General features: G+C 43.2%; 1 protein-coding gene and 1 non-coding gene across 5 annotated transcripts in view; one reads left to right on the forward strand and one right to left on the reverse strand.

The window, feature by feature from the left end:
* Positions 1-4,653: 4,653 nt before the first annotated feature.
* Positions 4,654-23,875, forward strand: part of LOC118369058 (mitogen-activated protein kinase-binding protein 1-like) — a 62,850-nt gene continuing 43,628 nt past the window's right edge. For all 4 annotated transcript variants that reach the window (XM_052496662.1, XM_052496663.1, XM_052496664.1 and 1 more), the window contains exons 1-4: positions 4,654-5,658; positions 10,704-10,795; positions 22,474-22,536; positions 23,874-23,875. The exon at positions 23,874-23,875 is cut by the window's right edge and continues 56 nt beyond it. In XM_052496662.1, the coding sequence (XP_052352622.1) occupies positions 5,545-5,658; positions 10,704-10,795; positions 22,474-22,536; positions 23,874-23,875 (271 nt within the window). In that variant the 5' untranslated portion in view covers positions 4,654-5,544. The remainder of the gene's footprint in view (positions 5,659-10,703; positions 10,796-22,473; positions 22,537-23,873) is intronic.
* On the reverse strand, positions 22,324-22,401 carry trnaa-ugc (transfer RNA alanine (anticodon UGC)). Its single transcript has one exon. It is a non-coding gene; the product is annotated as a tRNA-Ala (tRNA).

Raw genomic sequence — 23,875 nt, forward strand, 5'->3', positions numbered from 1 at the left:
TACATTTCTGATGCAGTTACTTTCTGACTTTAAATATAATGTTACTGTAAAGATTAAGTTACTGTAACTGTACATCTGACATTGGACATTCTTGATTTTTTTTTTTTACAGGAATATTGTGAAAGAACATGCATGGGTAATTGGTAACTGATTGTTAAAATGCTAAGTACTCCTTCCTTGTTTCATTTGCCCTTTTTAAAGGACAGAGAGAGATCTGACATTTCCCAATCGTCCCCTGGGATCTAATGGCAAACTAATGACCTTATCCGTTACCGGAAAATGTCTCATTTCCCCTGTGAATTATAATTTACAGCAATAGGTGTGTCCCAAATGCCAACTCTTGACCAAGTCCCTGCCATTTGGGATGTAGGCATGATCATTTCTTCAGTTGTGACATGATGCCGTAGTGTGATAAAGTTTTTTTGAAATACAGCCTTCTCCAAGGGTAAGTGTCGATCAGAACTATCTCCTCCTTACTTCAGTTCTATTTTTGTTTAGAAGTTTGCTCAAAGTCGTTTATAAAATATTTAGCTTGTTACAGAAAAGCATTTTAAAAAAATGTTTTATTCGTATCGGAAATGTGATTTCATATCATAAATTAGAATATTAGACTATACTGGCGCGTATTTTCCTGTGTATTGACATTTTATAATACAATTGGGTCTGGAATTATTGGATTTCTTGATAAAGGAAAGTGTTGGTCCCGTGTTTCATGAGCTGAAATAAAATATCCCAGAAATGTCCCTATGCATAAAAAGCTTATTTCTCTCAAATGCGCAGAAATTAGTTTGCGTCCCCGTTAGTGAGCACTCCTTTGCCAAGATAGTCCATCCACCTGACAGATGTGGCATATCAAGAAGCTGATTAAACAGCATGATCATTACACAAGTGCACCATGTACTGGGGACAATAAAAGGCCACTCTAAAATGTGCAGTTTTGAGGGAGAGTATTTGGCATACTGACTGCGGGAATGTACACCAGAGCTGTTGCCAGAGAATGAAATGTTCATTTCTCTACCATAAACTGCCTAAAATGTTGTTTTAGAGAGTTTGGCAGTATGTCCAACCGGCCTCACATCCGAAGACCACGTGTATGGTATCATGTGGGTGAGCGGTTTGCTGATGTCAACGTTGTGAACAGAGTGGGGTTATGGTATGGTCAGGCATAAGCTACGGACAACGAACACAATTACATTTTATCGATGACAATTTGAATGCAGAGCTACCGTGACGAGATCCTGGGGCCCATTCTAGTGCAATTCATCTTCCAACATCACTTCCATCTTTCAACATTATAATGCACGGCCCTATGTCTCAAGGATCTGTACACAATTACTGGAAGATGAAAATGTAATTTCTTCCTTTGCCTACAAACACACCAGACATGTCACCCGTTGAGCATGTTTGGGATGCTCTGTATCGACATGCACGACAGTGTTCCAGTTCCCGCCAATATCCAGCAACTTCACACAGCCACTGAAGAGGAGTGGGACAACATTCCACAGGCCACAATCAAAAGCCGGATTAACTCTATGTGAAGGAGATGTGTCACGCTGCATGAGGCAAATGGTGGCCACACCAGATACTGAATGGTTTTCTCATACACTTTAAAAAAAAAAGTTTTTTAAAATGTATCTGTGACCAACAGAATCATACCTGTATTCTCAGTCATTTGAAACCCATAGATTAGGAATTTACTTCTTTCCTTGTATGAGCTGTAACTCAGCAGAATCTTTAAAATTATTTCATGTTGCTTTCATTTTTGTTCAGTATATATTGTATGCTCAAAAAGGAACATGTATATTTTATACTAATTGTTCAAACAAAATAGATTTTGTCTAAAAAATGTTTTGACTTTAAACAATCTATTTCTCTGAGCAACTGTATTAGTATAAAATGTATTATTATGCTCATCTTTATCAAGAGATCTAATCATTTCAGACCCCACTGTACATACAGTGCCTTTTGAAAGTATTCGGACCTCGTTACTTTTTCAACATTTTGTTACGTTACAGCCTTATTCTAAAATGAATTAAATTAATAAAATCCTCAGCAATCTACACACAATTCCCCATAATGACAAAGAGAAAACAGGTCTTTAGAAATGTTTGCGAATTTATTGAAAATAAAAAACTGATACCTAATTTACATAAATATTCAGCCCCTTTACTATGAGACTCGAAATTGAGCTCGGGTGCATCCTGTTTACATTGATCATCCTTTATGTTTCTACAACTTGATTGAAGTCCACCTGTGGTAAATTCAATTGATTGGAAATTATTTGGAAAGACACACCTGTCTATAAAAGGTCCCACAGTTGACAGTGCATGTCTGAGCAAAAACCAAGCCATGAGGTCGAAGGAATTGTCCGTAGAGCGCCAAGACAGGACAGAAGCAAAGTACAGAGAGATCCTTGATGAAAACCTGCTCCAGAGCATTCAGGACCCTAAGCACACAGCCAATGCAGGAGTGGTTTTGGGACAAGTCTCTAAATGTCCTTGAGTGGCCCAGCCAGACCCCGGACTTGAACCCGATCGAACATCTCTGGAAAGACCTGAACATAGCTGTGCACAAAGCTCCCCATCCAACCTGACAGAGCTTGAGAGAATCTGCAGAAACTCCCTGAATACAGGTGTGCCAAGCTTGCAGACTCATACCCAAGAAGACTCTGCTGTAATTGCTGCCAAAGGTTCTTCAACAAAGTACTGAGTAAAGGGTATGAATACTTATGTAAATGTGATATTTATGTTTTTTTTTTATATAAATTAGCAAACATTTTTAAAAGCCTATTTTTGCTTTGTCATTATGGGGTATTGTGTGTAGATTGAATAAGGTTGTAATGTAACCATGTGGAAAAAGAAAGTAAAGGGGTCTGAATACTTCCTGAAGGCACTATGAGATTTGACAGTACTTGAATTTGTTTGATTTGACACATTTGATTCAATTTATCAGTTGATTAAGTAACTGAACAGACTCCTACAGCTGGTCATGGCAAAGGAACAGCACATCAGCCATCGAATACTTTTCCCTGCCATTAGTCCCCTTTTGAGGACTGCAGCTCAACACGCAACTGCGCTGCAACAGTCATTCCCCCCATTCTACCATAGCCTCTTACTGCTCTGTATCTTTGGAGAACTCTAGCCTGGTAACCTGCCTCAAATCGTCTCTACAGTGGACTCTGCTCCATCGGAGTACTGAACCTTGATCTGTGTGACCTAGCCTACCTGGCCTCCAAACAGTACATAGATCGCCCTGGGCGGTACATGAGAACTATGACTGGAGCATGGGCCTTTCACTGTGCGTCCTGAGTAACATACTCCATCCACTTTGTAGGTCTGACCTCAAGCACCATGTTTATCTGTGCAGTCATCACCGACCGCGTCCTGTCCATAATCTTCCCACTCGAGCCTCGGTTGGTCCGAGCCCACAACGCTGCTCTGGTCTCCCTGCTCGTATGGGCCATTACCGTCCTGCTCATTTACCTCCGCTTTCCTAACATAATCTACTGGCAGCAGAAGAGTGGCATCGGCTAGTGTGGTATTGTGGTAACCTCGTGGTTCACGTCACAGCGCAGCCACCTACTGTATAATGTGTTATCCTACTACTCTGAAGGTGTCCGTTCCCTTGCTCCTCATCATCCCTTCCTGATGTTAGCCAGCTAGCCACTTAGCTAGAATTCGTAATATATAAGTTTAGCAAATTCGTAACATTATAGTACGAATTGTAATTCGAAACATATCATACAAAATGGGTGATGGACATTCAAGAATTAATACATACCGTACGAAACGTAACATATACTAATGGATTGTCTGTACATAATACAATATGTTTTTCGACCAGGTTGGACACATGCATAATTGCCTACATTTTCACTGCATTGCTCCAGTCTAGCAGCAGACCAAATGCTCTAAAGGCACATATTCACTGCATTGCTCCAGTCTAGCAGCAGACCAAATGCTCTAAAGGCACATTTGTTCTAAAGCTTCCTCTCAGCTCCGTTGAACTACACTGACTGAAGCCCCCCCCCCCATGTATACTTGTGCCACCAACAGACTCTACAACCAACAGACCATCTAAGGCTTTTACTGACCAGCTCCCCAAACCCCTCTTGGATTTGTAAAATAAAAGGGATCCAGAATAGCATTATGGCAGTAGAGTGACATGGAGGACTCCACTAGAAGGTTCACCTCATTGGCCACCGTACACGTATTAGTGTAGTCATATAGGGTAAAGAAGAGGATGATGATGATGATGCAAGCTATGATATGGAGCAACTGCCCTGTTACGCAGCACACAAGGAATTTGGGACTAACGTGTAATGCATGTAAATGATTAATAAAAGGTTTAAAGTCTTGAAAATAAAAGTTTCGAAAATTATATATTTTTCAAGCCAACTATAATTCGCTGTTTACATTTTCAATAGCTAAAAGTCGCCATTCGCCGAGTGTTTTCATTCAAATGTTGCATTCGAGTTAGGAGACACAAAACAAGTTGACAGTGGCAGACAGGCCCAGTCGGGAGCTCCACATGAGATGTCCCAGCCGCGTTCAACTTACCACTAGATGGCGACAATGACTTGACCAGTTAGGATGAGATCTGGGTCAGATTGCTTGTCCAGTGTAATCAAAACAAACGACTGTAAATGTTGATACTTGCAACTAAGCGAGACAAGGAGGTCTGCCCTGACAGTCGTGATTTAGAAAATCGTCTAAACGAAAGGGAACGATATAAAAAGAAAGATATGTTGCAATGTGTGATCATTAAACCATGCATTGCAGAACCAGGAAAAACATTACAGCAATGGCAAGGTAGCTAGTGCCCAAGGCGCCTGTGCTAACCTTAGCCCCTATAGGCACGGCTAAATATCTAGCTAGCTAACTATTGTTAGATAAAATGCTAGTTTGTTAACATTGTCAAATGACATGCTCGTAGGCAATAGCACTGGGCATATTCTTATTGAGTGTTTTAAGCAAACGTTAGTATATTTTTTTGCCCATATGGGGACGCAAGAGACAGCTGGGACCATAGAGAACCGTATTCTAATTCCTAATTCTATGGCTGAAAGCTTGGCTAGCTGGCTAACCAACTGGTGTTGTGCCACAGATCCAGTTTGCCAATCATTGGTGAGTTCTCGTTGAGGAGGCAATGACAAGCGAGCGGAGACGTGACAGACTGTCTTCTGTGACCCGACCATCGAAGTAGCTAATCCTGTTGACAATTTGGGAACGTTTACAATTTTTCCAAATGCATCCAGAGAGATCCCTCTCCGTGGATCAGAATGCGATCCAAGAAGAACAGATAATGCGAAAAAGCTTTCTAGGCAGAGCAGGGCATGAAATCAACGACAACTGCACACATGCTGACAGAACCAGCTCATTGAACCTGTAGGAAGCATGACAGCATATTCCTGTATATTTGATCTATTTATTTATTTTGGTGAAGTAGAAATGATTGTGTCTGTATTTCACCACCGGTTTCCATATTTGCATGTACTAATTCTATCAACCGAGTAAAGAGATCAGTCAGAATTTATTTTTCAAGATGACGGTGGAGGGTTCCACAATAAAGAGTCGGATCAAAAATCTGCTTCGCTCGCCATCTATAAAATTGAGAAGGAATAAAGCTCTGAACAACAAAGAAAATCTCACTAACAAGGTATGTATCTGGCATGGACACTCATCCCTGTACATTTTCATTTTTTTAACATTGACAGAAGACTATTATAACCAGCTTATAGATTTGCTATCAAACACTGCGAGCGACCTACCAGGCAATATCACAGTCATTTGTATATAATTGAAACAGCATTGATCTAGCAGTAAAATTAAATGCACAGTCCAGTGCTTTCTAATGGGAAGAATTATGTATTGTGTTGCAACTACACCGGTGTTCTGGAATAATACGTCAAATATTGACAATGCACATAATCATTGGAGGGACATTCATACTTATTTACTGGATCCTCATATAGATTCCATGTACATCACATATTTGGGGAAGTGTTTCACTGACCATTAAACAAAAACATGTTCTTGGACATTGCATGCGGGCTTATTTTCCCTTGCAACAGCAACACCATGGAGGTTGCTCATCATAGTTTACATAAACGTGTCCCTCCTAGCCTAGTCCTGCAGTCAACTCCATATCTTCATGACATGTCTCACACAATGTTTAAGTAAAACAATTACTGTACAATTTTTTTACAGTGATTTATATGCTATTCACAACCTTACTCTAAGTCGATTTTAAAGAAGTCTGTTCACTTCCTCGGTGTTGACGTGAGAAAGTGGCATGTGACCTGACAGACAGCTGGGTTCGTTCCATTCCCATGTAGGCTACAAGCTACCTGCATTTTTTTCTCTCTGTCTCTCTGTCTCTCTGTCTCTCTCTCTGTCTCTGTCTCTGTCTCTGTCTCTCTCTCTGTCTCTGTCTCTGTCTCTGTCTCTCTCATGTGTGTTGACTGAACCCCCTAAAGAGATATGAAGAATAGACCTCCAGTACAATCAATTCAGATAACAATAACATTGGCTCTTATAGATGGCAATAATTCTGTACGTTGAAGATGATACGTCCAAGAATGTTGTCAATATGACAAGCTTTCATGTGTAGTAATTCTCCCCTCTTCCATGAAGTTCACTCTGCTGGTGCATTCCAGTCTGTCTGTTTACGGCTGTAGCAGGACACAGACAGTACACTACCTTCCTGTTCCACCCAGGAGTGTCAGTGGCTGTAGTTAGTGTACTACAAAGTCTCAAGAGACATGGCAGTGACTAGAACAGTCATACTTAGGCTACTTAATAATCCTCCTTGCTCCCTGTGAAGCGTAGGCTATGAAGCTGTAACAGGCCCCGAGCCATGCTGGACTGTCATTCGTAGATGTCTTTAAACATTGCAGCAGAATCTCCCATTTGTGAATACACGCCGGGATTGTAGGCTCTATGTCTTTGTGTGTGCATGCAGAGTATAGGCCCACTTTTTAACATCACCTCTCCATTTCCCTCCCTTCTCTCTTTTAGTACAGTAGTGACATGTTAGGATTTGTGACTATTATTTACAGATAAATATAGATATTTTTTTAAAACATTGAAAGGTTACTCAGGCAAGATGAGTGTCCTATTTTAAAAGGTCCACATTCTGTTAGTCCCATTGTTCTATTAGGCGTCCACGGCTGTTTCTCCTCGTGGATTTTAAGAGGTGTTTGTAGGAGCGCTCCGTGGCACACCTACATCAGAGACAAACCAGATGTAAATTCTAACCTACCACTACTCTACTAGCCTGACATTATGTAACACAGCAGGGAGAAAGCTGAGAATCAGGTATGAGAGAATCAACTACATAGCCTACATATAGGCTATACTGTATCTTCACAACCTTAGTTTAACCAACATACTACATCAGGGGGGGCTATATGGAAATGACTTCTTCCCATTGTTTGTATTTTGTTTTGCTTGATGATAGGTAATGATGTGAGTAATTATTAGTCTTGTTGTGGTTGTTTATTATTTAAGTGAGCTTAATTCATTTGATGTCAATCTGCTTTTGTTTTCTTAGGGTGTAGGCTAAGATGTGATGGCAAGCTTATGCAGACAGCCTACTAACCTAGTGTGAAACACTGGAGTAGGGAGCCAGACAAAGGAATACATGTTTGAGAGATTTAAGGAGGAGTGGCTTTTCTTATTATCCTGGTTCTAACGTTATTAGGCTGTGAGTACCGTTCTAGATTATTACTGTATGGGACGCCTACCTGCTGCCTTGAGCCCGTCGACCTCATGGATCGTAGCCTATAGTAACGTTAGTGGATGGGTCCCAAATGACACATTTTATAGTGCACTTCTTTTGACCAGAGCCCATAAGATTAGGCTATGTATTATCAGGAAGCCTACTGGGAACATGGATGCAACTGCACTTTAACGAGAAGAAGTACACTGCATTGGACTCAGTACTCAATGCTCTTTTTCAACTTTCTGCTGAAAACATCCTCCTATGCTTTGTTTACAAGGAGGAGGTATACTGGGCTCATTAAAGTCCCTTTTTAAAAATGTTGACGTAGTCAATTATTCCTTTGACGTAGAACTCTGGTAACAAACAACAGAAAGCACATTGTTCTAAACTCTATTTATGGAGCAATAGCCCAACTTCCACTCATTTTCCTTTTCCTGTCTGGAAGCTTCAACCTCTGTTTTTATGCAACGTCCCAATGATCTAGCCGATGTCTTATGAGCTATAGGCTAGTGGTCATTTATTATATACATTTATAAATTCATCACCAACTGAATTAGCCTATAGTCAAGCTACTTATTTGTCACTTTGCTGGCAACACTGCTGGCCGCTGTTGATTGCTGCCATGGCCACATTTCAACTTGAACCCAACAACCTGGCAAGGTAGGCGTAGAGAAGGAGAGCGAGGCGTAGAGAATCAACGGTTTGTGACGAAAGCACAAACAGGCAGCTGTACAGGAGGTGGAAAGTGCCCCACACACAATCACACTGGGAGGCACAGTAACTGAATACAGTCATGTGATGACTGGGGGGGTGATCTACCACACTACAGTTGAAGTCCAGGAGAGGTGATCTACCACACTACAGTTGAAGTCCAGGAGAGGTGATCTACCACACTACAGTTGAAGTCCAGGAGAGGTGATCTACCACACTACAGTTGAAGTCCAGGAGAGGTGATCTACCACACTACAGTTGAAGTCCAGGAGAGGTGATCTACCACACTACAGTTGAAGTCCAGGAGAGGTGATCTACCACACTACAGTTGAAGTCCAGGAGAGGTGATCTACCACACTACAGTTGAAGTCCAGGAGAGGTGATCTACCACACTACAGTTGAAGTCCAGGAGAGGTGATCTACCACACTACAGTTGAATTCCAGGAGAGGTGATCTACCACACTACAGTTGAATTCCAGGAGAGGTGATCTACCACACTACAGTTGAATTCCAGGAGAGGTGATCTACCACACTACAGTTGAAGTCCAGGAGAGGTGATCTACCACACTACAGTTGAATTCCAGGAGAGGTGATCTACCACACTACAGTTGAAGTCCAGGAGAGGTGATCTACCACACTACAGTTGAAGTCCAGGAGAGGTGATCTACCACACTACAGTTGAAGTCCAGGAGAGGTGATCTACCACACTACAGTTGAAGTCCAGGAGAGGTGATCTACCACACTACAGTTGAAGTCCAGGAGAGGTGATCTACCACACTACAGTTGAAGTCCAGGAGAGGTGATCTACCACACTACAGTTGAAGTCCAGGAGAGGTGATCTACCACACTACAGTTGAAGTCCAGGAGAGGTGATCTACCACACTACAGTTGAAGTCCAGGAGAGGTGATCTACCACACTACAGTTGAAGTCCAGGAGAGGTGATCTACCACACTACAGTTGAATTCCAGGAGAGGTGATCTACCACACTACAGTTGAAGTCCAGGAGAGGTGATCTACCACACTACAGTTGAAGTCCAGGAGAGGTGATCTACCACACTACAGTTGAAGTCCAGGAGAGGTGATCTACCACTCTACAGTTGAAGTCCAGGAGAGGTGATCTACCACACTACAGTTGAAGTCCAGGAGAGGTGATCTACCACACTACAGTTGAAGTCCAGGAGAGGTGATCTACCACACTACAGTTGAAGTCCAGGAGAGGTGATCTACCACTCTACAGTTGAAGTCCAGGAGAGGTGATCTACCACACTACAGTTGAAGTCCAGGAGAGGTGATCTACCACACTACAGTTGAAGTCCAGGATAGGTGATCTACCACACTACGGTTGAAGTCCAGGAGAGGTGATCTACCACACTACGGTTGAAGTCCAGGAGAGGTGATCTACCACTCTACGGTTGAAGTCCAGGAGAGGTGATCTACCACTCTACAGTTGAAGTCCAGGAGAGGTGATCTACCACAATACAATTGGGATTCAAGTAGCTAGCCTATTCTAGCTCGTATCCAGGTGTTTTTATTATTCAGTCAGTGTTCCTGGGGGGGTTGTGATCAGTGCCCTTGGCTGTTCTGGCTTGTTGTGGGGTGATGAGGAAGAGCAGGCCTGGAGGGATCCAATCACAAGGGACGTATAGGCTATCTCTGAGAGGCGGTGAAGATGGTAAGTAGAAAGCGAGCGGAATATCAATGAGCTTGAACTTGACTTAAATCTCATCTGACTGGCTGATTCCTGCTGGGAAATGTCATTGCTGGTTAACAAACTGCTGAAACCCAGAGAACATGTCAGTGCAGTGTGATGGCTTCGTTTTTGCAAAACATTTCAAATGTTATTAGCTCATAAGTTGGGCTGCTGACATGCTGCTTTTCTCTTCAACTATGCTTATACGGACGTTATAACCCAAGTTGTTGACCAATGCATATTTGTTTACTCTGTGAAAAGGTATTTGTGCAATGCATTGGCCTACATAGCAGTAGATCCTTCTCCCTTCAATTAAGAATAACAACTCTGAGTCTGATATGTCACTTCTCATCATCTGGGAAGATACAGTAGAATACCATTCATGATCCTCCTTTGTATTAAGGGTACAAACTATATGCACACACATGCACACACACACTGACACACTCTTGGCCTGTAGCTTATGTGTATTCATGATTTAACATATGCTATGGAACGTCTTCTATGGTGTTTATTTGTGAGTAATGTCATGTGTTGACCATTTATTGTTTTGTTGAAGTGATGTTTATTTTGCAGGTGACACTGGAGAAGGTGCTAGGGATCACAGCATTTGGGAACCGCGCTTTGGCTTGTGACCCTCGCTCTGGACTCGTGGCCTACCCAGCTGGGTGAGTGACCCACAGAACACCTGTTACACATCCAACAACTAAACCTAAAACCCGGGGAAATCCACAGAAATGTGTTAACGAGCAGTAGTTCAGTAAAAGGTTTTAATGTCCAGGCCTAATACTTCACCTCGTTCACCTTCCCACATCTTGTCATTTTGATACTTGTTCATTCAACTCCAATGCAATGTTTGTTGGTTTCTCTTTTGCCCCACTGGGCTCCTTAGTGGCGCGGTGGTCTAAGGCACTGCATCTCAGTGCTAGAGGTATCACTACAGACACCCTGGTTCGTATCCAAGCTGTATCAAAACCGGCTGTGATTTGGAGTCCCATAGGGCAGCGCATTATTATTTATATATATATTTACATTTTTATTTATATATATGTATATATTTATATGTATGCACACACAGTGGGGCAAAAAAAGTATTTAGTCAGCCACCAATTGCAAGTTCTCACACTTAAAAAGATGAGAGAGGCCTGTAATTTTCATCATAGGTACACTTCAACTATGACAGACAAAATTAGAAAACAGATCCAGAAAATCACATTGTAGGATTTAATGAATTCATTTGAAAAATTATGGTGGAAAACAAGTATTTGGTCAATAACAAAAGTTTATCTCAATACTTTGCTATATACCCTTTGTTGGCAATGACAGGTCAAACGTTTTCCTTAAGTCTTAACAAGATTTTCATACACTGTTGCTGGTATTTTGGCCCATTCCTCCATGCAGATCTCCTCTAGAGCAGTGATGTTTTGGGGCTGTTGCTGGGCAACACGGACTTTCAACTCCTTCCACAGATTTTCTATGGGGTTGAGATCTGGAGACTGGCTAGGCCACTCCAGGACCTTGAAATGCTTCTTACGAAGCCACTCCTTCGTTGCCCGGTGGTGTGTTTGGGATCATTGTCATGCTGAAAGACCAAGCCACGTTTCATCTTCAATGCCCTTGCTGATGGAGGTTTTCACTCAAAATCTCACGATACATAGCCCCATTCATTCTTTCCTTTACACGGATCAGTCGTCCTGTTCCCTTTGCAGAATAACAGCCCCAAAGCATGATGTTTCCACCCCTATTCTTCACAGTAGGTATGGTGTTCTTTTGATGCAACTCAGCATTCTTTGTCCTCCAAACACGACGAGTTGAGTTTTTACCAAAATGTTCTATTTTGGTTTCATCTGACCATATGACATTCTCCCAGTCTTCTTCTGGATCATCCAAATGCTCTCTAGCAAACTTCAGACGGGCCTGGACATGTATTGGCTTAAGCAGGGGGACACGTCTGGCACTACAGGATTTGAGTCCCTGGCGGCGTAGTGTGTTACTGAGCGTAGGCTTTGTTACTTTGGTCCCAGCTCTCTGCAGGTCATTCACTAGATCCCCCCCCCCCCGTGTGGTTCTGGGATTTTTGCTCACCGTTCTTGTGATCATTTTGACCCCACGGGGTGAGATTTTGCATGGAGCCCCAGATCGAGGGAAATTATCAGTGGTCTTGTATGTCTTCCATTTCCTAATAATTGCTCCCACAGTTGATTTCTTCAAACCAAGCTGCTTACCTATTGCAGATTCAGTCTTCCCAGCCTGGTGTCCTTTGACAGGTCTTTGTTCTTGGCCATAGTGGAGTTTGGAGTGTGACTGTTTGAGGTTGTGGACAGGTGTCTTTTATACTGATAACAAGTTCAAACAGGTGCCATTAATACAGGTAACGAGTGGAGGACAGAGGAGCCTCTTAAAGAAGTTACAGGTCTGTGAGTGCCAGAAATCTTCACCTACAAAGCTTGTTTGTAGATGAACAAATACTTATTTTCCACCATAATTTGCAAATTAATACATTGTAGGATTTTTAATGTGATTTTCTGGATATTTTTCCTTCTCATTTTGTCTGTCATAGTTGAAGTGTACCTATGATGAAAATTACAGGCCTCATCTTTTTAAGTGGGAGAACTTGCACAATTGGTGGCTGACTAAATACTTTTTGCCCCACTGTGTGTGTGTCTGTGTGTAAATTTACATTTATTTAACTAGGCAAGTCAGTTAAGAACAAATTCTTATTTACAGTGACTGCCTAGGAACAGTGGGTTAACTCTCTTGTTCAGTAGCAGAGCGACAGATTTTTACCTTGTCAGCTCGGGATTCGATCAAGCAACCTTTCGGTTACTGGCCCAACACTCTAACCACTAGGCGTCCTGCCGCCCCCGCCACAATTGGCCCAGCGTCGTCCAGGTTTGGCCGATGTAGGCCGTCATTGTAAATAATAATTTGTTGTTAAATAAAAATATATTTTTTTAGTCATTTTTGGAAAATGTGAAGCATATGCGTGGAGGCCATGTGTGATCTATCTTTCCAGAGCTGACTAGGTAAACAGAGGCAGAGCACCATTAGGTTTTGAATTTAATACACTTCAAAAGTCCCTAGACGGTAAGATTTTTCAGAGAATGAGTAGAGTGCGAAAGCTAGAGAGAGAGAGAGAGAGAGTAGGAAAGTCATTTCTCAGCAATGATCAGGACGTGTGTGTATTGTATTCATCAGGGGAAAGCTATCTTGTGGTTTATGAACACAGAAGAGCTGTGTCATGAGGAGCCGTTTTAGTCATGTAGCTCGCTAGGTCGACACTTTCAGAAGTAGTCCTTGCTACAAGGTTTGAGAGGCGGTCTGTAGTATGCTGTACAAAGCACTGCTTTAACTATGATTTTAGCCGTGGTTGACGTTTTAGGTCGACAGCTTGATGCTTTCCTTGTGCTACGACAGTCATACCGTTGTATCACTTCAATAACATGGCATGTTTGTCTTTAGAGATGATAGAGACTAAGATGCATTAGCTAGACCTTTAAGTCAGTTTTCAGTGTCTCCACACGAGGTTTCTCTGCAATACTACACATATAGTAATTGGCAACTAAATTGCTGAGTAGGCCTATGCTCAGCCAACCATCAACAATCCTAATAGTGTCTTAAACCTTTAAAAGTTAAGTAAAATAACTAGTTTTTTCCTGGGGGAACTTAATTTGTTTGCTGTATGCAGTAAGAGCCTCTGACATTCACATAGGAACCAGGCTATTGTTTTCAATCTCTCCAAGGGGTCTGCTTATAAGGTGGACTGTGGGCTAGAATGTGAGGGAGAGTCTGTGACCGATCACATGCTTCATCATCTCATTAAGTTGTTAGGCTTTACAGCTGTGTGTGCGCGGCTATGAAAACAATGAAGGGAATCACATGAGAGATATATATATATATATATATTACACACTAGGTTATACAGTTCCGTCAGTACAGATCATTGATTCTAAATAAATACAGTAGCCATGGCCTACTTCCTGGAAGTGTAATGTGCAAGGGTAAGCCTAAAGTAGATTCCGTGGATTGGGAGGGGAGATGGTCACAGGCATCCCAACAAGGAATTACAGGAATCAGAAAGAAATATTCTCTGCTTACTCAGCTGCTTGTGTTAATGTGCATGTTAGGCTGAGCTCCAGATCCAATGAGACCCGGCAGATGTCTTAGGCTGCTTCCCAATAGGCACCCTATTCCCTATACAGTGCACTACTTTTCACCAGAGCCCTGGTAAAAAGTACTGTTGTACTATATAGGGTGTCATTTGGAAGACGCTGCAGATGTTTTTGTGGGAGAGGAAGCATCTTCACACCAGAGAGTGTCTGTCTGTGGAGGGTTTAGGGTCAGTCCAAGCCCTTACACAAAGCTGTCACACATGGCCCGGGTCGTATTCATTAAGAACCAAATGGACTGAAACTGGGTGGGACTACTAACCTGAATTTAAACACTCATTCTCATTTCAAAATGTTTTGCTACACTTTTCTATGGCGTGCACTACTGAATACGACCATGGGCTGAGTCCTGCACCTGATGAGGTCTAGCTATGGGTGCTGAATACGACCATGGGCTGAGTCCTGCACCTGATGAGGTCTAGCTATGGGTGCTGAATACGACCATGGGCTGAGTCCTGTACCTGATGAGCTCTAGCTATGGGTGTGTCTGAAATTGCACCCTATTCTCTTTTAATATAGGGTAGTGCACTACTTTTTGACCAGACTACACCCCACAATGGCCCAGATCCTTCATCGAAAGGTGAATTGGTTCCATTTAGCCTACTTCTCTTTAAAATGTATACTGAACACAAAAAAAACATTTGTCCCATGTATCATGAGCTGAAGTAAGAGATTATCCATATGCACAAAAACCATATTTCTCTCAAATGTTGTGCACAAATTTTCTTACATCCCTGTTAGTGAGCATTTCTCCTTTGCCAAGATAATCTATCCACCTGACAGGTGTGGTATATCAAGAAGCTGATTACACAGCATTATCATTACACAGGTGTCCCTCGGACTGGGGGCAATAAAAGGCCTCTAAATGTGCAATTTTGTCACACAACACAATGCTACAGATGTCTCAAGTTCTGAGGGAGCGTACGATTGGGACGCTGACGGCGGGAATGTTCACCAGAACTGTTGGCAGATAATTGAATGTTAACTGCTCTACCATAAACCGCCTCCAACATTGTTTTAGAGAATTTGGCAGAACATCCAACCGGCCTCACAACCGCAGACCACATGTAACCACGCCAGCCCAGGACCTCCACATCCAGCTTCTTCAACTGCGGAGTCGTCTGTGACCAGCCACCAGGACAGCAGATGAAACTGAGTGTTTGTCTGTAATAAAGTCCTTTTGTGGGGAAAAACTCATTCTGATTGCCAAGTGGGTGGGCCTGGCTCCCAAGTGGGTGGGCCTGGCTCCCAAGTGGGTGGGCCTGGCTCCCAAGTGGGTGGGCCTGGCTGCCAAGTATGTGGGCCTGGCTCCCAAGTGGGTGGGCTGCGCCTCTGCCCAGTCAGTCATATGAAATCCATAGATTAGGGCCTAATGAATTTATTTCATTTGACTGATTTCCTTATATGAACTGTAACTTAGTAAAAAAAAAAAAATGTTGGTGGTGGTGGTTGTTATTGTTATTATTATCGGGGAATGGGAATATCAGGATCCCAAAGATAAGTTGTTGAATGCTAGGTCAGTGACAAGGGATTGTATATTTTTTGATTTACCATAGCTTTGTTGTTTGACTGAAGGATATCAGCATTTTCTGCAAACGTCTTAAAGTGGCAATCAGCAGTAGAAACGATAAAACATTTCTCCCTGCCCCTGTTCGATTAAAAACTGAGGGATGGGGCTGGAGAAATGGAACCACTCTCAGATTCATAAACCGAGCTATGCATGAATGGGCTGACCTTCCATGATATCAAAATTATTGTCTTAACCATGTTTTCAGGCTATGTATTGTTTGTTTACATGTACTTTGTATACAAACATTGGAATTAAACAAGGTTATTACTAGTTCTGATGGGGTACAACAGTTGAACTAAGCTCATAGGTTATATTCTTCAAGAATCAATGGGTACATATAATTCATATATAAGTCCAAAAATGGATGTAGCAACTTTTGATTGCCCCTTTTAAATGTCACCTTTGCCTACCTTTTGTTAGTGCATTTATGGCAGAACCTGAATGCAGCACATTGACTGTATAGGTCAATATCCATGGTACTACAGTGTGTGTGTATATACAGTGCAACCTAGAATAATATGTGAGATCATTGAACAGGGTAGGACTGTATGGGTTTTGGATGAATGAATGTCTGGGTTGTCTGACACAGCGGCATCTCTAGTGATGTGGAATCAATGTCCTCTGTGAGCATTAAACGTCCTGCTGGCTGTTGGAGTCTAACATGCGTGACTAGATGTGTGTCAGACAGGCACCCTCGACTTGTCCTGACCGCACTGCAGCAAACTGAGTCCGTATTAACTGTGTGTGTGGGTGTGTATGTGTGAAGAGGGAGCGAGGGTTAGGAAAAAGGTGCGGGGGGGAGGGAATAGTCCTCTTGTAGCCCCTAGCTATTAGATAGCCCTGCTCAGAGGTAGAGGAGTGTACTCTGCCTCTGTGCTGCATTGCAGCTCTTTGCTGGAGGGTCCCACTACAGCATCTGTAACTGTATTCTCAAAGGATGCGGTAAGACCTGAGGTGCTGGATGGACTGAAAAGACAAACAGCTACAAAGAAAACACTGACTACAGAGAATAGCCTCAATCCTGAGGCAGAAAATATATATTCTTTAGCACTTTGTAAGTCTACAGTAGACGACTGTATCTGTCTCTTATGTAGTCTCTCTCATTGTGCTCACTCTCATGGCTCTGATTCTCTATGTTTTATAGGTACCAACGTTGGTACAGCTACAATATGCTACCTTCATCAGGGTTGCATTGTTCCACAGGAGAATTAAAGAGATTGAACAGGATCTTAAGCATTTACACATTTGTTACCTGTCATGAATTGTGCAGTGATTTATTTTTTGCAGGACGTAACATATCATTTGAAATGGATGACGTCATACACAATGTCCGAGGACCCGTTTTGGCTTGTGAGCGCTGCTTTCCAAACTACTGGTGGAAATGATACAAGCTCTTTATTACCCATCTTTAAGGACAGAGAACCCCTAGTTTGGCTCCCGTTGTTGTTAGCCAGCTACCCTGACCGTACCGGTACAGGAGACTTGCAGCATGGCAGGTTCATGATGAGGTCGTCCAGTCTGTCTCAGCGTGAACGGAGGACAAGAAATAAGGCAGGATCAGCGTGGATAGATGGAGGGGTAGGTTCTTTGAAGTGGAGTGGACTGGCAGATCGGAGGGTGGTCTCTCTGTCTTCTCTCTGGGGTCGGAAGGAAATTGATATACCCTCCCTGCAGACACTACAGACCCTGTAAGGCTTTGTCATTTCATTTCAGAGCCTTGACCACCTGTCAGTTTGCTGAACGAACCCACCAGATGGCTGATGGGTGGCTGATGAGGATTGCCTTTACTGTGTGGTAACACTATTACTCAGCCTGTCATGAATTAGCCTTAGGTATAGGCTCTTCTTTTAACCGGTCTTCCCCCTCCGCTACTGCATACTCGGCCATGAATTTAGCCATAGGTTAGTCTAGGTAGGGAGGCTATTGTTTTAACTAGTCCACACCCCCCCCCCCTCAGTCTATGACTGATCCTGTCTGATCAGTAAATATTGGATGTATATTGCTCTGAAATCAGTTAGAATATTTGCTTGAGATCAGGTGCGTGCTGCCATGTTGAACATCAATGTTTTTATTGTTTTGAAGTATATAAGCTTTCTATAGTATGTTTTATAACTGTATGACAGTGTTAACATTGTGATTCTAACTAGTGGTTACCATTCAGCAGCAATTCTTTGTTTGGCTGAAGTTTGCATAATATTTTACATGTAAATTCTGCTGAATGGTTGAAGCCCCATCTCCTCTCCAGCCTCTTATCTGTTAAAATACACTTCATGACCAAAAGTATGTGGACACCTGCTCGTCAAACATCTCATTCTAAAACCATGGGCATTAATATGGAGTTGGTCCCCCCTTTGATACTATAACAGCCTCCACTCTTCTGGGAAGGCTTTCCACTAGACGTTGGAACATTGCTGCAGGGACTTGCTTCCATTCAGCCACGAGCATTAGTGAGGTCCGGCACTGATGTTGGGTGATCAGGCCTGGCTCACAATCGGCGTTCCAATTCATCCTAACATTGTTTGATGGCATTGAGGTCATGGCTCTATCCAGACTAGTCAAGTTCTTCGTCACCGATCTCAACAAACCATTTCTGTTTGGACCTCGCTTTGTGCACGGCGGCATTGTCATGTTGAAACGGGAAAGAAAGCGTTTTCCCCAAACTGTTGCCACATAGTTGGAAGCACAATGTCATTGTATGCGGCAGCGTTAAGATTTCCCTTCACTGGAACTAAAGGGCCTAGCCCCAACCATTATTCCTCCTCCACCTAACTTTACAGTTGGCACTGCATTCAGGCAGGTAGCGTTGTCCTGGCATCAGCCAAACCCAGATTCGTCCGTCGGACTGCCAGATGGTTTTGCGTGATTCATCACTCCAGCCGACGCTTGGCATTGCGCATGATGATCTTAGGCTTGTGAGCAGCTGCCCAGCCACGGAAACCAATCTCATGAAACTCCCGATGAACAGTTCTTGTGCCGAGGTGGCTTCCAGAGGCAGTTTGGAACTCGGTAGCGAGTGTTGCAACCGAGGACAGATGATTTTAACGCGCTACGTAGTTTAGCACTCAGCTGACCCGTTCTGTGCGCTTGTATGGCCTACCACTATGCGGCTGAGCCGTTGTTGCTCCTGTATGTTTCCCCTTCACAATAACAGCACTTACAGTTGACCGGAGCAGCTCTAGCAGTGCAGAAATTTTACAAACTGTTGGAAAGGTGGCATCCCATGACTGTGCCACATTTAAAGTCCCTGAGCGCTTCACTAAGGCCAGTCTACTGCCAATGTTTGTCTATGGAGATTGCATGGCAGTGTGCTCTATTTTATACACTTCTCAGCAAAGGGTCTGGCTGAAATAGCCAAATCCACTCATTTGAAGGGGTGTCCACATACGTTTGTTTATACAGTACCAGTCAAAAGTTTGGACATACCTTCTCATTCCAGGGTTTTTCTTTATTTTTACTTTTTTCTACATTGTAGAATAACACTGTAGAACAATAGTGAAGACATCAAAACTATGAAATAACACATAACAACATCATATGGAATGATGTAGTGACCAAAAAAGTGTTAAATCAAAATATATTTTAGATTTGAGATTCACGCCTGTTAATTGAAATGCATTCCAGGTGACTACCTCATGAAGCTGGTTGAGAGAATGCCAAGAGTGTACAAAGCTGTCATCAAGGCAAAGGGTGGCTACTTTGAAGAATCTCATCTAAAATATATTTTTATTTGTTTAACACTTTTCTTGCTTACTACATGATTCCATATGTGTTATTTCATAGTGTTGATGTCTTCACTATTATTCTACAATGTAGGAAATTGTAATAATAAAGAAAAACCCTTGAAAGAGTAGGTGTGTCCAAACGTTTGACTGGTACTGTATAGTGTATAACCAGCCCAGTTGCCCTGACCTGTTTAATAAGGAATAAAACCTGGGACACCAGGTGGGTGTAATTATTTATCAGGTTGAACAGAAAACCAGCAGGCTCCAGACCTCGTAGGGTCAGAGTTGAATACCCCTGATGTAGGGAATAGGGTGCCATTTTGGATGGAGCTAATGTCTGCAGGTTAGAGCTGGTCTGTTTTAGTGTTATGGTATAGGTTGGGAAAACATGTTTTGATGAAGCGTTAGAGCTTTTTCAAATGCTTAGCCTAAGGTAGTAGTGATGTTACTGATTATCTAGGCTACTCTGTAGATCTTCAAGACAGGCTGTTAGTTTCCTGATTCATGCCTTTGTTAATAAATAGCCAACTGTGTTCATTTGACTGTGCTTGCTGACACCGGATGACCAGCAGTGTCTGGAATAGAAAAAACAGGATAGCACTTTGTGCTAGCCTAGTACTGCAGCCTGTGTTGTGGGAAAGATAACTTGTAGGATCATTTTGCCTGAGAGAGGAAGCTCACGTTCAGCACTCCTCCTCAGGTCTTTGATATGAGCCCTGTCTATCAATCCAATGGTTCTATGTACACACAATAATGCTATTATGTTCTAACCACTCAATATTCCACACTCTCTCGCTTCCCCTGTAAAACCCAGTGGAACTGTAGAAGGGAGGGAGGGAGTTTATGGTGTGTTTGTGGTGCAATGAGTAATGGTATATTGATCCATGAGCTCATTCCCCTCCCACCCCTGTAGTTCTGGCTGAAGTAATGCCACAGAGTAGACAGCCATGAGCCATTCCTCTACTGCTGACAGGCTGAAAAAGAACAAACCGATGACAGCCAAGGCATGGAAGGCAGTGATGAAGTGCACTCAATCAACAACGTGCAGCTTGTTTCCTACCTATTGAATGAGATGACAGCACAGCAGACAGGAATTGTTCTGTGGTGTGGTCTCTAACTCTGGGGCCCAGCTGGCCTGCCTGTCCTGCCTTCCCACAGTCCTATGTGGCTGCTCTCTGACATGTGACACCAGCAAGCAGGCAGCATAAAACCTGCTCCAGGGGCCTAGGTCGTCAACCACTGACCAACAGACGCAGTCTCAAATGGCACCCTATTCTCTATGTAGTGCACTACGTTTGACCCTTATGGGAATAGGGGGTGCCATTTGGGATGCAGTCTCTCTGTCTCTCTCTCTCTCTCTCTCTCATTTTCTCTCTCGTTCTCGTTCTCTTTCTCTCGTTCTGTGTGTCTGAGTGTCGTGTTTACACCGTGCCAGGCAGGAGAGCTGGCTGGCTGCTGGCCAGTTATTGTAACAGTCCCATTTGTATCTGCAACCTACATATGTGGCATTTCAGGCTGCAAGCAGAAGCCTCTCTAGCTCCCCAGACTGCCATTGACCAGGGGATGGAAGGTCTGTGTGTATCTGGCACCTACCGTACCCCGTTCAAAGGCACTTAAATATTTTGTCTTGCCCATTCACCCTCTGAATGGCACACATGAGCAATGCCAGGGTTGACTAAGTCTGGCATGGGCCGTCACCTCCCTCCCTCCTTCTCTCCCTCTCAGTAGGAGGCAGTTCAGAGGGACTGAGGAGCTTTACTCTGTTAAGCATCACACAGACGCATGCTGGGCTTCCTGTACAAGTGTGGCATCGGGCTGCATTCTCAGTGCCCAGTTTGATTCTCTGGAGACTCTTTAAGAGTGAATTGGTGTTAGGTAACTTTTGGCATCATGTCAGTAGGACAGTGCATCAGCACAGTGCAGCAGGTTTGGACACTGTAGTCTTGTTGTATGACCACATCTTTCCCTCATTGTATGGCATTTCCCCCTACAGTTCCAGTGGAAGTCCTCTGGAAGAAAAACATGAAGCATTTACAATGTTCCTGCTTGCAGACCCCCAAAGCAAGGCTTTGTCAGCTGCTCTGTGGTGATGAGGCTACTAGCTCAGTATATTTCTTTTCTAGAACTTTCTCCCTCTTGTCTGTCAATCTCAGTGATGCCATAGTGCCTGGCTGTCCCTTTGATTGTATCCCCAGTACACCTGAAACACTTCTATTCAAAGGCTTTCCAGCTCTGATGATCACAACAGTGCCCAGCCTCTCCCTGACACATTGTATTCACAGCAAGTATTCCCTCTCATCTTCCCTGCTGTGTGATAAAGTAAAAGGCCCTGGACGTCGTTTAGCTTCTAGGAGTGTTTCCCCACTGGGAGATGAAACAAGAAATGGAAGGAAATCTGGTTTTTGCTTGGTCATGCTACTCAGTGCTCCTGCATTCACACACAATGACTTTTCAGCCATGCTGTCCTCTACTCTGATATTCAACCTAAAATACAGCAAGCGAGGGATATTAAGTATTTATGTAACTTTATTTTAGTGCGGCTCAGGAGTTATTCTTGGCAACAGGGAATTCCGTGTAGTCTGTGTTGACTCAGTCCACACTCTCCGCAGTAGTTATATTTACATTTACTACTTACCTAACTTTGTATGTTTGTTTACTTTACTTTTTATCTAGCACTTTGCAGTCCATTTTAAATGTGTCATTTTAGCAGACGCTCTTATCCAGAGCTTTTGTACTGGTCCCCTGTGGGAATCGAACCCACAACACTGGCGTTGCAAGCACCAAGCTCTACCAACTGAGCTACATGGGAGACCGCTGAGCCTTGATTATTGGGGAGTAAATCTATGTAGTCTAAACCCTATTCTCGTTCCTTCTCTTTCCTACAGATGTGTGGTGGTGCTGCTGAACCCCAGGAAGAACAAACAGCATCACATCCTCAACAGCTCCAGGTGAGGCTTCATACGGTGTAACTGCTGCCTCCTGTTCAGTCCGTCAATCCAGGCGAAGCCAAGAGAGTGCATGGCTTCAGCCAGCTAGTCAGTCACTTAGGCTTCAGGGTTCCTCCTCATACATCGCTGACATACAAAAGCAAAACTACAACAGTAAAGATTGTAATAGCAATCCCATGACAATAGTCTTGATTTGGTGCCTAGGCTACATACCCAGCCATCACCTGTGTCTCAAGACATGTCCAAGTTTATCATAAGACATTAACAGAATCCATCAGTGATTCGTATTTCCTGCAACTTTTTGAAGAAGCAACCAGAATTCCCTGTCTGTGTGTGTGCCGTGTGCGTCTACCACTTTGTGTAGCTGTTAGCGATGATGCTAATGAAAAGTCTTCTGGTAGATGGAAAGGCTTTCACAAAAACCTTCTCAGTTAAATGTTAACTACAAAGTAGCCTATGCTGACCTGGCAGAATGATATCATGATTATTTGCATCAATTCAGTGGGAACCCCTGGAGCGTTTCAGGTTAAGTGCCTTGCCCAAGGCCACAGCGACAGACTTTTCACCTTGTCGGCTCCGGGATTCGAACAAGTGATCTTTCGATTACTGGCCCAACGCTCTAACCTCGAGGCTACCTGCCACCCATATACAGTTCCAGTCTAAAGTTTGGATACGCTTACTCATTCCAGGGTTTTTCTTTAGTTTTAATATTCTCTACGTTGTAGAATAATAGGGAAGATTTGTGGTTCCATGGAGTAGGATTGCCTAACCCTGTAGGACCTGTTAACACAGGCTATCTGGATGAGGGAGGGAGCTAGTCTATAGTGTCTAACACAACATGGCTTAAGGAACGACTGAACAAGAGCACTGGACAGACAGTCAGCCACGACTAAAGCAGCACCCCGGCTTCAAAGCCACTGCCAACCCCTTTCATGTATGGAAAAGGCAGAGGTAGGTAGACGCGGTCGCGTCATTAGGGCTGAAAAGATGTCCTCTAAATCAATGTGACTCGCTGGCTCCATCCAGTCTTCATTCTGTCATATACCGAGATGAGTTCGTTTTCTTAATCTCTCCTTGGAGGCTAAAACTGGAACTTAATACCCTCTCTGCTCTACTCCTACTGCTCATCACTCTACAGACTAATTATTACTCTGCCATGATTAGATCACAGTACAGTAATGCTTAGTACAACATTACAATCATCAGATTTGATGTATTGATTGTGGTGAGTGTGCCATTGTTATAGAGTACACACCAAGCGGAAAAACCCCTCGAGACCAGGATGCATTCAGTAATGAAACGTTTCCTCTCCTATCTGTCTCCTATTCTCTTCACAGGA

This window comes from Oncorhynchus keta, chromosome 35 (genome assembly GCF_023373465.1).
Source record: "Oncorhynchus keta strain PuntledgeMale-10-30-2019 chromosome 35, Oket_V2, whole genome shotgun sequence".
NCBI classification, from domain to species: domain Eukaryota; kingdom Metazoa; phylum Chordata; class Actinopteri; order Salmoniformes; family Salmonidae; genus Oncorhynchus; species Oncorhynchus keta.